The following is a 13,316-nucleotide window of genomic DNA, read 5'->3' as shown; positions in this document are numbered from 1 at the left end:
AGTGGCACCTGAGCCATCTCAGGCAAATCCAGAATCATCTTGGGCAGACTCTCCAGAATCTGTGCTTGTACTGGAATCACCTCCTATGTCGCCAGTGCCAGGAAGTGCCATGCTTGATGGCGTATGCAGCTCATCACCTGACATATTGGCTGCTGCACCAGTTAGAACCTTGTGAAGTGGTTGGAGAATTAGATGTGTTGGTAGGGGTGATGAAAACTACCAGTATTATTGATTCAAGGCATATTCAGGAAGGGAGTAACGAAGGCTTTTAGTTCTTTAAATGTTAGTAGTACAGAGTCAATCATGATAGTAATGATGAATCTCAGTTCAAACATGCTACAGAAATATCACATGACGAGACCCCACAATTTACTAAAAACGGCTAGACGGTGTGCCGGTAGCGAGAGGGTGTGTCTGTATCACCTCCCAAAATAATTCCTTTTTACTATCTTTATATTATTAACGTTTACTGATTCAATAACATAATTCACAAGTGAGCGGCGCACCCAAGCGAGCGGCGCGCCTCTGTATTCCATAGAAAATGGCACTTTTTATAATCTCAATATCTCAACTACAATGTATCTGCAGAGCCTGAAATTTAGTATATAGGGTAGTATGGTACTGAAATTATATACACTAAGCAGAAAGTTTCTTCAGATAAATATTCCTTCGAGTAATATAAATTACCAATGTATTTTTTGTATTTTTCGATATTCAAATATCTATGGCTATAAAGAGTCACAGAATCTTTAGGAAGTAATATACTTTCTTGTAGTGGATGTATATGTTACCTTCTCTAATAATGAGCCCCTATGTCTGCTGGTGGGTGAGACTCATATTGAGGTTATAAAAAGCGCCATTTTCTATGGAATACAGAGGCGCGCCGCTCGCTTGGGTGCGCCGCCCACTTGTGAATTACGTTATTTCCTGATACAATATTTAGTAATTAAGTCAAAATTCTCATATTACGAAGTTACATATTTCTCATCATTTCAAATTTTTTACATTAATATCATTTAATTGATGAATTATTAAAAGCTGTATTAATATATTTTCATAATCTAATACTCTACTCTTTTAAACTCTAGTAAATTTATTAATAATATAGTCTAATTTCTGTCATATTTCGGAAATAAATTATTAAATTACAATAGATCTGCTATATCTACATAGCTAATAGTCTATATCTTTAATACTTAAAGAAGATAGGGGTACAATGAGCTGTAACTATAAATGGAGATAAAAAGTCTATATTCATAGGATTTAATAATAATCGTGATATTATTTAATAGTCGTCTAAACTTAAATTTATATAGAGGCCACCTACACAGATTAATACAGCTGTAGAACTAATTTTTATTTTTAGTATTATACAAAGTAATCATTTACTTTCTTTATACATCATAAAATCATTTATATTTGTTATAAAATAGACAAGAAAGTGAGTGGGCTAGAAAGGCTAAATGATGAAAGCTTGGATCAAGGGCAAGATGGCAGAATGGCCTCAGTGGTATCCGCGACTGATCAATCAATGTTTCAGTAGTAAATGCATATATACTCGCGACTACGCCCGCCCACTTTTGCCTTTGGGCGGGCCGCACGAATATGTTGGTTATATATATGTGATACAATATGTAATCTTCACTCACATACAACCAATATTTAGGATATTGTATTTAGCTAAATATGATATGCAATTGAAGAAATAAGAATTGAGCTTAGGTTAAGTGAAATTTAGAAAGACTGCCAGTTCTACGCCACAGAGAGCTCCAATGTGAAAATAAATAGATAGGATTAATAGGTAATACCTAAGGAAACAATTTTCATATATAAATACCATGTTACTTTATTATTCCATTTAGAGGTTGATATAGAAATTACCATATCACAGTTGCTCCGCATATCAGTGGCATGCTCACATTTTGCCTGTGAGCAGGCATAGTCACGAGTACATAGGATAAAGAAACTTATGATTCTTGATATAGCTAAGATATAATCTTATTATAGCTCTAACATAATGAAGCAAAAAGAAAGAAATAATGAATTTTTCTATTTATGTATATGGTTTCAAAAAAGTTTGAATCACCCATTTCTCATCCTCCTTTAGCATATGATATATCAATAGCATGTTCAATAATTAATTCTTTGTAGGCATTACAGTGTTTGGTAATATAGATCAAATTCTGTATGTCGGCCAATGAGTTAAATGGGTTGGTAGGGTACATCTGTATCTGAATCTGTAATATCACTGTGTTTATATGACTATAATGTTATCAAGGTGCATGCAAGAATTTCACAAAATGTTTGCACATATTATCAATCTAGAGAATTAAACACTATATATCCTAAAGGGAGAAAAGATTTTGCCAAACAATGTAGGAATTTTAGTCACATTGTTGTCAAGAAGTCATTCAAAGAATGCCAATAATAGTCATGAAAGAAGGAGACCTACAGAACTTATACAATTATTCTGATTTATTTTTATATTTATTTATTTTTTTGTTGACCGAGCTACCAATTTTGTGGAAAGCGGAAACCGCGCGGACATTAACAATCCAATATCGGAGGTAGCACCGCACTCTCCCATGAAATACAACACTCTTTGTTTTTACCCCCTTCCAAGCCAAACTATGGATGATTCCAGAAAGCGAAAGTTGAATGATACAGCAGACAGTGACGATGGTGATCAAGCCCATATGAAGAAATCTGGCGGAAAGCGAAAAATAATCGGACCAGCTTTACCCTCCGAGCATGCTTCGTGGGAACAAAAGATAAGCCATGATGACGATTCTGACGACAGTGATGATGATATTGGACCGGTTTTACCTCCTGCTGGTACCGAGCACACTCGGTTTGATAATAAAGCTGATGATGCTGGTTCTGAGTCTTTGGAGGTGTCATTTGAGGAAAATCACCATATGAACAGCCGTCAGCGGGACGAATGGATGCTGCAGCCCCCAGAGGAATCAGATTGGACATCTAGAGTTGACCCAACTAAGCTTCGAAATCGAAAATTTCAAACAGGGAGATCGACCAGAGGTCCACCCGTAGCAAATCGCGTGGATTCGTCTTGGACAGAGAATCCGGAACAAAAGATGGAGCGCATAAGAGATGAAATAATGGGCGTCAAGGCTTCTTTGCCAGTGAAGGATGGAAGCAGCCACACAGAGCCATCCCGAATTTCTGATACAACCCATGAGAGGATACAGAAATACAATGCAAGTACCGAATGTGACTATTGTCTTTAAGCCTTTGCTAACAAGCTTCAGGAGGCAACAAGGAAGGACGTGGCACAGCAATCAGGACTCAGATCGAGCGACAATGGGGATGACCCAGGCATGCGCCCCTTCGATAGGGAGAAAGATATGGCTACTTCCTCGAGCATTTCTAATGCTCAACGCAGAGAGTTGCTCAATAAAGCTGCGGATTTCGGGTCTCGTTTTACTGGAGGGAGATTACTTTGAAATATGGTCGAAAGCACAATGGCCATCATTGAGCAACCCAGTATATATATTGAACTGATTTCATGTTAATGAGAAATTTAAATTTACAGCCAGATATCTGAGAGAAAGGGGGTATCTATAGGTGTAGATAATAGTACATATATATAGTATAGGTATATCAGCTTTCAAAGTTTTCCTGCCATTGTCCTTTGCTTTAGCTGCTCCTCGATAAGGAAGGTGAGAGAAAACGGAAAGGAGAGAGAAAAGGGAGAGAGCCTAGAGTACAGGGTCTATGTCCATAACATCATCGCCATCATCATGATTCCTGATTTTTTCATTTATGATTCCAAAACCACTTTTAGCTGTGCTCTCAGATGTAGATGAAAAGCCCAAACTTGCTTGCCTTGCCCGTGCCCGCGTTTCAGCTATCGCTCGCCGCACATTGTCCTGTTCTTCTGGTATTGACAATGATTGGGGTTCCTGGTAAAGAACAAGTTCATTGCTTTGGGATTTAGTTTTTGCGATAAGAGTTTTCGGTATAGGCAGCAGTGCCTCTGCAACTCCTGGTAGGATACTGATGGTGTCTTGTTGGGCCTGGCTTTCTGCTAACTCGCGATCAATATCATGGATGTAAACCGTATCTTTGGTGTCATCCAATAGCATTTGGTCAGTCAAATTTGGCGTGTTCTGTGTAAGTGTCGGCGATTCATCATATCCTAGGCCATTGAGGTTTGCAATGGACTCTATTTGTCAAAAGGAAGAGGGAAGAAAAGAGAGGAAGACCGATAGTTAACAAGTTGATTGGACCATAAGATAAGTCGAGGATATAATATTTACCTATGTGTAACCGTCCAAATCTTTTTGCCAAAGGTTGGTCTTCGGGCTCGCTTTCTGCCGGGCGCTTTTTTCCGTGGTATTGAATTGCCGTGTCAACTTGTTGCGCCATTACCCGCGCTTCTCAGCTTATCCGATCCTTCTAATAATATTGCCAACGGAAAGAAGAAAAAAGAGGAAGAAAGAAAAATCACTCGTATTATTCTGCTATATTTAGCGAAAAGCCACAAGAAACCAAGTGTTGCTGAGTGAGCGTTGGGCTTATTTATATGCGAACCTCTCGTTTTCTGAGGGACGGGGAATTGGCTTTGACTCATCTATCCACCCCATTCAGGTCAAAACCCAGAACATTCCACCACCCTCTTCCGAACTCAGCAATATCACGCACAAATCACACTTGTACACTTTTCAGGATGAGTTCGGACTCAAACAGTCCTAAATGGACAAGCCAGAAAGTTCGGAATACTTTTCTTGATTATTTCAAAGAAAATGGCCATACATTCGGTATGTACAAGTACCCCTCCCCCTCCTTAAGAAGAGGGGCATTTGGGAAGGAAAAGGGGAAAAAAAAAAAGAAAAAGAGAAATAGATATCACCAGGTGCTAACATGGCTCAATTATAGTCCCGTCTTCTCCAGTTGCTCCTCTCTCTGATCCTACTTTACTTTTCACCAATGCGGGGATGAACCAGTTCAAGTCTATTTTCCTAGGCACTGTGGACCCCCATTCAGACTTTGCAAATTTGAAAAGTGCAGTGAACTCTCAGAAGGTACTATTGCATTCTACAGCAGCCCTGAATATAGAGCTGACCAAATCTTAGTGTATTCGTGCAGGTGGAAAGCATAATGTAAGACTTTGAAGCATAGGGTCTTGCCACCAATGCTAACTGTATTAGGACTTGGACGATGTCGGAAAGGATAGTTACCATCATGTTAGTCCGGAATCAGGTCTACCCTAAAAACGATATTGATGGACTAATTGCAAACATGAAACAGACTTTCTTCGAGATGCTGGGCAACTGGAGCTTCGGCGATTATTTCAAAAAGGAAGCAATTCGCTATACTTGGGAACTCCTGATAAAAGTATATGGCCTGGATCCTGACCGCTTGTACGTGACCTATTTCGAGGGTAACGAAGCTGGCGGGCTAGATCCAGACCTGGAGACGAAGGAGTTGTGGCGCTCTGTTGGAGTTCGCGATGACCACATCTTGCCTGGAAACATGAAGGACAACTTCTGGGAAATGGGTGACCAAGGCCCTTGTGGACCATGCAGTGAAGTCCATTACGATCGGGTGGGCGGGCGAAATGCCGCCTATCTTGTCAACCAAGATGACCCAGACGTGCTTGAAATCTGGAATAACGTTTTTATCCAATACAACCGTGAGCCTGATCGGTCTTTGAGGCCCCTTCCGAACAAGCATGTCGACACAGGAATGGGATTCGAAAGACTCGTGTCGGTACTTCAGGATAAACCGTCAAACTACGACACCGACGTTTTCTCTCCCTTGTTTCAGGTTATTCGTGACATAACCGGAGCTCGGGAGTATCGAGGATTGTTTGGTACTGATGATCCCGATGGAATTGATACGGCCTATCGAGTAATAGCAGACCATGTCCGAACCCTATCATTTGCAATTGCAGACGGGGTGACACCAAACAACGAAGGCCGCGGATACGTCGTACGCCGTATACTGCGCAGAGGTGCCCGCTATGCCCGAAAATACTTCGGCGTTGAAATCGGAAACTTCTTTTCCCGAATCGTACCCACTGCGGTCAACCAGCTGGGCGATATGTTTCCTGAACTGAGAAAGAAACAAAATGATGTTATGGAAATACTGGATGAAGAAGAAATTTCCTTTGCGAAGACGCTTGATCGTGGCGAGCGACAGTTCGAACATTATGCCCAGCAGGCTAAGGTGAAGGGTGTTGACAAACTTCATGGTGCCGATGTTTGGAGACTGTACGACACGTTTGGATTCCCTGTCGATTTGACTCGGCTGATGGCCGAAGAAAGGGGGCTACAGATAGACGACCAAGAATTTGAGGAAGCGCGCCTGAAGGCCAGGGAAGCAAGCAAAGGCCAAAAGAAATCTGCATCAGATGCCGTTAAGCTTGATGTTCATGACCTGGGAAAGTTGGAGAAAATGACCGACGTCCAGAAGACTGATGACTCCGCCAAGTTTGAAAAAGGCAATATTACTGCCCAGGTCAAGGCAATTTACCATGGTAAACTGTTCCATTCATCGACTGAAGACATACCGGACGGAGAACAACTCGGGGTTATCCTTGATCGCACAAACTTCTATGCCGAGCAGGGTGGCCAGGAAAATGACACAGGCAAGATAATAATTGATGGAAAAGCAGAGCTCGAAGTTGGCGATGTCCAGCTGTACGCTGGCTACGTTCTCCACACGGGATTCATCAAATATGGTTCGTTCGCCGTTGGTAACGAAGTCATTTGCGAATACGACGAATTAAGACGATGGCCGATTAGGAACAATCATACCGGGACGCATATCCTTAACTTTGCTTTAAGAACAGTCCTTGGTGATGGTGTTGAACAAAAAGGCTCTTTGGTTGCCGCCGAAAAATTGAGGTTTGACTTTTCGCATAAATCAGCTATATCGGATAAGGAGTTGGAAAAGATCGAGGAAAGATCCACTGAATATATCCGACAGAATTGTGCTGTATATGCGAAAGAGGTACCCCTTGCAACTGCACGACAAATATCAGGCGTCCGAGCGGTCTTCGGGGAGACATACCCTGACCCTGTCCGCGTGGTTTCCGTCGGAGTAGAGGTGGAAGAACTACTCGATAATATCAAGGACCCACGTTGGGAGGAGGTCAGCATTGAATTTTGCGGTGGCACCCACGCTCAGAAAACAGGCGATATCAAGGACCTGGTTATTTTGGAAGAAAGCGGAATTGCCAAAGGCATTCGCAGAATCATCGCCGTTACTGGGGAAGACGCCCATGAAGTACAACGAGTGGCAAAGAATTTTGAGATGCGCCTTGATCGTTTGGACGCGATGCCTTTGGGTCCCATAAAGGAGCAAGAGGCAAAACAGATCCAGGTAGAGCTCAATCAGCTCTCAATATCTGCTGTCCAGAAATCGAGACTCCGGGAACGCTTTGCGAAGTTGAACAAGCAGGTTGTTGATGGACAAAAGGCGCAACAAAAACTTGAGGCTAAGAAGGCACTTGAGACGATAACCACCTACTTTCAGGAGCCTGAAAACCAAGAGAAATCTTGGCTTGTTGCGAACCTGCCGATATCCGCAAATGGAAAGGCTATTAGCGAATCACTGAACTACGTCAAGTCTAAATTACAGGGCAAGACGGTCTATCTTTTGGCAGCAGATTCCCAGCAAGGACGTGTTGCTCATGGCTGCCATGTATCCAAGGTAAGCTTCGGTCATTTCTAGTTCATGCCCTTTTCTAATGCGAAATATAGGAGATGAGCGATAAAGGTGCTTCCGCGAATGACTGGTCAGCTGTTGTTTCGAATGTTGTGGGAGGAAAAGCTGGTGGAAAGGGATCCACCTCGATTGGAAATGGTCTTAACCCCGACAAAATCGATGAGGCCGTTGCGTTGGCGTCTGCTTATTTGAGCAGATTTCATTTATAGGGTTAAGTGGCACCTTTCTTTCTTCTCCTTTTCATTTTTCTCTTGTCTTTTTGATTTGGCTGGTGTCTGTGTTTATCCGAAGAGACTCACGATCACCACGACTATGGAAAATTCTCAACCATGTACTGCAGTCTTGTACTATAAAAACCTGAACTCGATTGTTACATTTGTCCACACTGCACCACGGTCACATCCTGATTAGGTTTGTCTCTAGTTGTGCGGGTATTCTCAACCATTCGCACAATATCCATTCCGTCAACAACTTGACCAAAGACCACGTGTTTGCTGTCCAAGAAAGAGGCCGGCGTTGTTGTTATAAAAAATTGACAGCCGTTGGTATTTGGACCAGAATTCTATAAACCAGTTAATGTCTTCCAGAGGGAGGGAATTAATAAACTTACGGCCATGCTCAACAGACCAGCACGGTCGTGCCTCAAGGTGAAATTCTCGTCTGGGAATTTTGAGGTGCCATAGATAGAAAGAGATCCTGTGCCATCACCGTTGACAAAGTCTCCCCCTTGTATCATGAAATCCTTGATCTACCCATCCAAATAGTCATTAGTCCATATCGTAACGAGGCATTTGAGATTGAGGATGTATCTCGTCACGTACTACTCGATGAAATTTGCTATTCTTATAGCCCTGCGGTCGGCCTTGAATATCTTTGCTCTCACCTGTGCAAAATTGACGAAAGTTTTCCGCTGTTCGTGGTGTTACATCTGCAAAAAGCTCCATTTTAACACGGCCCAGAGGCTCTCCTGCAATACCAGTGTCCTTCTTCAGCCCATGTCTCGATTAATTATGATGTGCCAATTGCATATGGATAGCTTTAGATTGGTATAGACATCCAAATACTGGCTTCTTGACATCAAAAGCTTAAGAACCGAGAGACTCACCTCCCAGCGATATATCAAAGAAAACAACAGGGTTCGTGTGTTCATTTGAGGGTGTCATCATGTTGTTCATTTCGGATCTAGACAATCTGAGAGATAAACCAGTCAATATCAGGTTGTACTGACTTCAAGAAACTTCTCCCACCCTTATTTTATCACGTACGAACTGTAGTCACCTAGAGATACCCGCTATGATTGATTGTCTCAGGCGTCAGTGCAATTAGGTTCTTAACACCGCATGTAAGCATCCCTAATGTTAAGGGGAAGCAAGTAGTACTTGGATGATGTTCTATCTTGATGTAATAAATACTGTTAGTACTCTGTACTGTAATTTACATGAGATGTGATAGATCAACCCGTGACTTCGGAACCTCAGGTATCACATTTTCGTAATAAGTTGCTCCCCAACAACAAAATAATATCTTTCCAAATCTAAAGGGGCTATGTTTCCCAGGTTTTGGTAGAACAGTTACAGAGATGATATGCTGGGTACTCCTATTCAAGGGTACCTAAAGTCTCACAACCTTTTAATGAACCGAACTCCGACAGTCTGACTTCGCAAACATACCTTGGTGCCGGGCTCCTTTTGGACCTCAAGGATCAAACCACAGCACAAAGATCACACTGCATCCAAAATCACGGTGCCTCCTGCGGGATCTCATATTTACGACATACGTGCTTTCCCTGCTCTGGGGGCATTGGTTCAGAAAACACTGTCCATCTGACATCGATTACCCTCATTAAAGAAAATGTCCGCAACGACAACTGCTGCTACGAGTGTCGCTACAAATGCTGGTAATATCGGGGACCATCATAATACAAGCCCTTCAAGTTCGCCTTTACTATTTTTTGTCGCCCTTGGATTTGGTGTCGTATTCACCAACCTATGGTACGTCAAAAGGTCCTTCGTGCTACAACTATTTGTTCTAGGCCTCTAACTACGTTTAAAGGATTATTGTTGGAGTCAAATACTGCTTTCGATATAATCAGCGAAACCGCCAATTACGCAACGAAGAAACGGGCGAGCCTATAGACTTGGTGACTATGCCCCGAACACACAGAAGAAGGAGGGAGAAGAAATTGATGACCATGGATGAAGTTAATGAGCGATTTCCACTTATCAAATATAAAGCGTGGAGAGCATCACGTGAAATCGACGGCCTTCCAGCAAATGGCGGGATACAGGCACCGAATAGCAGGTCGCAGAGCTTAAAAGGAAATAATAATGACTTCGTTATCACTGTTGGAGTCTCGCCCGGCATGTCTCCAATAGATAACCAGCAGCAAATAAATGCACCTGCATCGTATTCGCCAACTTCTTTTCAGCATACCGAGACCCTGGTTACGCAATCAGAAGAGAAGACTTCCGGGGATTTAGGACTTTCTGGGGTTTCTCCTAATACCACCTCTGATGCTGACGCTCGGGACGCAAGGCAGTCGCTCGATAAACCTGTACAGCGCGTCCACGCTTTAGAAGACGATGAAAATAGCGATGGCCATATCCGCACCGCACTGCCCGCTCGGCTGTTGCCAAGCCCCGGTGACTCGTGTGCAATTTGCCTTGATGCGATTGAGGATGATGATGACATACGTGGTCTTACATGCGGCCATGCATTTCATGCTTCTTGCGTTGATCCTTGGTTGACAGGTAGGAGGGCATGCTGCCCTCTTTGCAAAGCGGACTATTATACACCGAAACCTCGCTCTGACGCTGTGGAGGTATCGAATGTGGAACGTCCAAGGCGTCGTCCTACGACTCGGACGCTGAACCAGCCCCATGCAGTGTTCGTTGGCGGGCGAGTGAATCCGTTTCGGTCGGTCATGGCTTCTCCGGGACAGCTACTGCAGACAGCACTGCCTGAAAACAGTCCTAATTTGACATCACCAGCGGAGCAAAACCCATGGCGCGTGTCAACCGGCCAATCTGCATCTACCAATAATCTGCCAGACAGGTCGGACGAGTCGCATAGAAATCGGAATTGGTGGTCAAGGCTACTTCCTTCCCATCTACGAGGCTTTTCCTTTGCCTCGTTACGTGTGTCTGGTCAGCACGATAACTATAGGGGGTATGAATACCCAACCGCAACTCAAAATCGAACACCCCGCCAGCTTGAAGCCGGACCTACCACTTGATATGCACGCCACATTTATAATACCGACTGTGACGTTCTCTTGTATATACTCTTATCCTCAGCATCCGGTATGCTGACTAGTGACACCTTTTGTTCGCGTTTCACCGGCGTGCAAGACGCGCCGATTGTTATTATGTACATTTTTTCACTCCCGGGTGGAATTGGTTCTTTCGGAGTAGGTTTCCAGGCTATCGGAGTTCATTCTGCTTTGTGTCAGGTGTTTCCTGGGAAACATGGTACCATTAATGGTTTATTGAAGCTTGTTACAGTGCTATACGAGATATATATCCCACTCGTGGAAGTAATGACTAGGGGACGTCGAGTCAAATAACGGAATCAACTACCGAGCTGCGCGGCTCTGTATTCCATATAAAATGGCACTTTTTATAACCAGAATATTTCAACCACCAATAGATAAAGATGTTTGCTTATAAGATAGGGGCATAAATACATAAGCTAGAATAAGGTATATTACTTTCTAAAGATTTTGTAGTCTTTTGTAGCAATAGGCGCTCGAATATTGAAAATTACAAAAAATACAGCGGTAATTTATATTACTTGGGAGAAATATTAATCTGAAGAAGCTTTCTGCTCAGATTATATAATTTTAGTACCATGATATACTATATTTGAATTTTAGGCTCTGTATATATTTTGTTGCTGAGATATTGAGGTTATAAAAAGTGCCATTTTATATGGAATACAGAGCCGCGCAGCTCGGTAGTTGATTCCGTTACAGTACAATGTCTGTATACTAAGCCAGCAATGCAATGATAACATCGTAGTTAGCCGACGCGCGAGAAACAAACAAAATGGAAAAGAGAGAAGGAGAATGTGATAATAGATTAGTTTGGCTTGCTCATTTATTTCTGAATTTTTGTGCCGCTAACACCAGCACTTATGACACTAGGCAGTTCGGCTTGTCCGACTTGAAATAGCAAACCAATCGCTGTACTTATAGCCAGAACCCCTATAACTGTAACACCTGCAATCAAGAAGAAAGGAGAACTGATGTCTCTTTTCTGGCATGCCGCTCCTCCCCATTGTACTTTTTGTACAGTGCCATCCTGTTTCCTAACGGTAGTTGCCTGACACTTGCATGCATAACAGTCGTTAGCAGTTGTTTCGCCCGAGCCAGACTTCCTGTAACAATGTCCATGCCCTGAACAGTTATTGGTTGACTCGGAACAAGAGGATTCTGAAGCGTAGCAAATGGGTGATAGAGCCGCGGGGATTGGATCCTGCTGCTCAAATCTCGAATTGACTAGCTTGGCGGAGCTCACTTTATTGGCAAGACTTCGGGTTTGCAGGTTTTCATTCGACTCAGTGGGCTTCGTGGGCCTGGATAAAAGCAACGCTGTTACCTCTGAGGACACGGTAGATATATGTCGAAATAGCGATTTTAGGGAATCCGTTACGTCAACAGAATCCGAGGTTATATTCGCAGGCTGCAATGATTAGATATTATTTCCCTTATGATGGTTTGGAGTCAGGCATACCTTGAGCACGAGTCTCAGAAGTGTCTCAGACCGTGTGGTGTCAACCCAAGATTCAAGCATATCAGCATGCTCGAGCAACCCCTTCTCGAGACCCTCAAGAATATCTTGCGAAACTTGAGTATCTAAGAGGCACTGTGAACCAATCTATAAGCGACTGCATATTAAGTGTACCTTTTCGTGGGCTCACTGGGCACAAAACAAGAAGCATATTATTACCTTCAAAGCCTTGTACAGCTCGATTCCCTTGTTGCCATAGAAACTACAATACCTTTCCTTAGGCTCAGCAGAATCGCTGGTTTTCATTTTCAAAAGTGATTCCAGGGAGGTTTCGATCGAGGAAGAATGTGGAATCACATTGATGTCAGTGTATTCTGCTTTGACTGACGACCCTGCATGTTAGAAGTTAGTGGCAATTTTCAAACCACTCAATTGCTGAGCCGTTGGCAACGAAACTCACCAACTTCAGGCGCTATTCCCTCCAGGATAATGGTAGTTTTCCCGTTTTCTGGTGTAAGAGAGACCCCAAATAACGGCGATGGCGTGCCTCCAAAGTGATTCAAGAATTCCACGGTCTCCTGGTCGATTCTCCCAAGCGTCGACATATCAGGAGTTGCTATCCGGAGTTCCAAAAGACGTTGCACGGCCATTTTTGGGTCCTCCAAGACAGGGAGTTTTGGATTGAATACGGACATATCGAAGGCATTAGCCCCAAATGCGACTATCAGCCATTGGGGCAGAATACTGCGGATCCACAGCATGCTGTTGAACAGGTTGCAGGTAAAGGATTCAAAACTACCTTATAAGGGACCATGCCAAAGTGGTCTTTTTTGATGTTGATGATAATACCGGATGTATCACCTGACAAAAGCGGTGTCATAGAGAATCACG

The 13,316-nt window shown here is 43.1% G+C and overlaps 5 protein-coding genes across 5 annotated transcripts; 3 read left to right on the top strand and 2 right to left on the bottom strand.

Annotated features, from left to right (window-relative positions):
* Positions 1-2,585: 2,585 nt before the first annotated feature.
* On the top strand, positions 2,586-3,464 carry ACHE_60735A (GPALPP motifs-containing protein 1; the record flags this gene model as incomplete). The annotated part of the gene is made up of 2 exons (XM_043281942.1): positions 2,586-3,218; positions 3,270-3,464. 2 exons carry the CDS (start codon positions 2,586-2,588, stop codon positions 3,462-3,464), a joined length of 828 nt encoding a protein of 275 aa, XP_043139371.1.
* Positions 3,465-3,719: 255 nt separating this feature from the next.
* ACHE_60734S (uncharacterized protein) lies at positions 3,720-4,389 on the bottom strand (the record flags this gene model as incomplete). The annotated part of the gene is made up of 2 exons (XM_043281940.1): positions 3,720-4,186; positions 4,281-4,389. 2 exons carry the CDS (start codon positions 4,387-4,389, stop codon positions 3,720-3,722), a joined length of 576 nt encoding a protein of 191 aa, XP_043139370.1.
* Positions 4,390-4,690: 301 nt separating this feature from the next.
* On the top strand, positions 4,691-7,904 carry ALA1 (alanine--tRNA ligase; the record flags this gene model as incomplete). Its single annotated transcript, XM_043281939.1, has 6 exons — positions 4,691-4,781; positions 4,900-5,045; positions 5,097-5,123; positions 5,172-5,207; positions 5,272-7,680; positions 7,731-7,904. 6 exons carry the CDS (start codon positions 4,691-4,693, stop codon positions 7,902-7,904), a joined length of 2,883 nt encoding a protein of 960 aa, XP_043139369.1.
* A 1,642-nt stretch (positions 7,905-9,546) lies between these two features.
* On the top strand, positions 9,547-10,930 carry ACHE_60732A (E3 ubiquitin-protein ligase RNF103; the record flags this gene model as incomplete). Its single annotated transcript, XM_043281938.1, has 2 exons — positions 9,547-9,686; positions 9,748-10,930. The coding sequence occupies 2 exons, from the start codon at positions 9,547-9,549 to the stop codon at positions 10,928-10,930; spliced, it is 1,323 nt and encodes a 440-aa protein (XP_043139368.1).
* An 862-nt stretch (positions 10,931-11,792) lies between these two features.
* Positions 11,793-13,186, bottom strand: ACHE_60731S (DUF3844 domain-containing protein; the record flags this gene model as incomplete). Its single annotated transcript, XM_043281937.1, has 4 exons — positions 11,793-12,377; positions 12,429-12,560; positions 12,645-12,817; positions 12,886-13,186. The coding sequence occupies 4 exons, from the start codon at positions 13,184-13,186 to the stop codon at positions 11,793-11,795; spliced, it is 1,191 nt and encodes a 396-aa protein (XP_043139367.1).
* Between the last annotated feature and the right edge of the window lie 130 nt (positions 13,187-13,316).

This window comes from Aspergillus chevalieri, chromosome 6 (assembly GCF_016861735.1).
Source record: "Aspergillus chevalieri M1 DNA, chromosome 6, nearly complete sequence".
Classification (NCBI taxonomy): Eukaryota; Fungi; Ascomycota; class Eurotiomycetes; order Eurotiales; family Aspergillaceae; genus Aspergillus; species Aspergillus chevalieri.
Note: the sequence above shows the minus strand (reverse complement) of the source record. Positions and strands in the feature narration are given on the sequence as shown.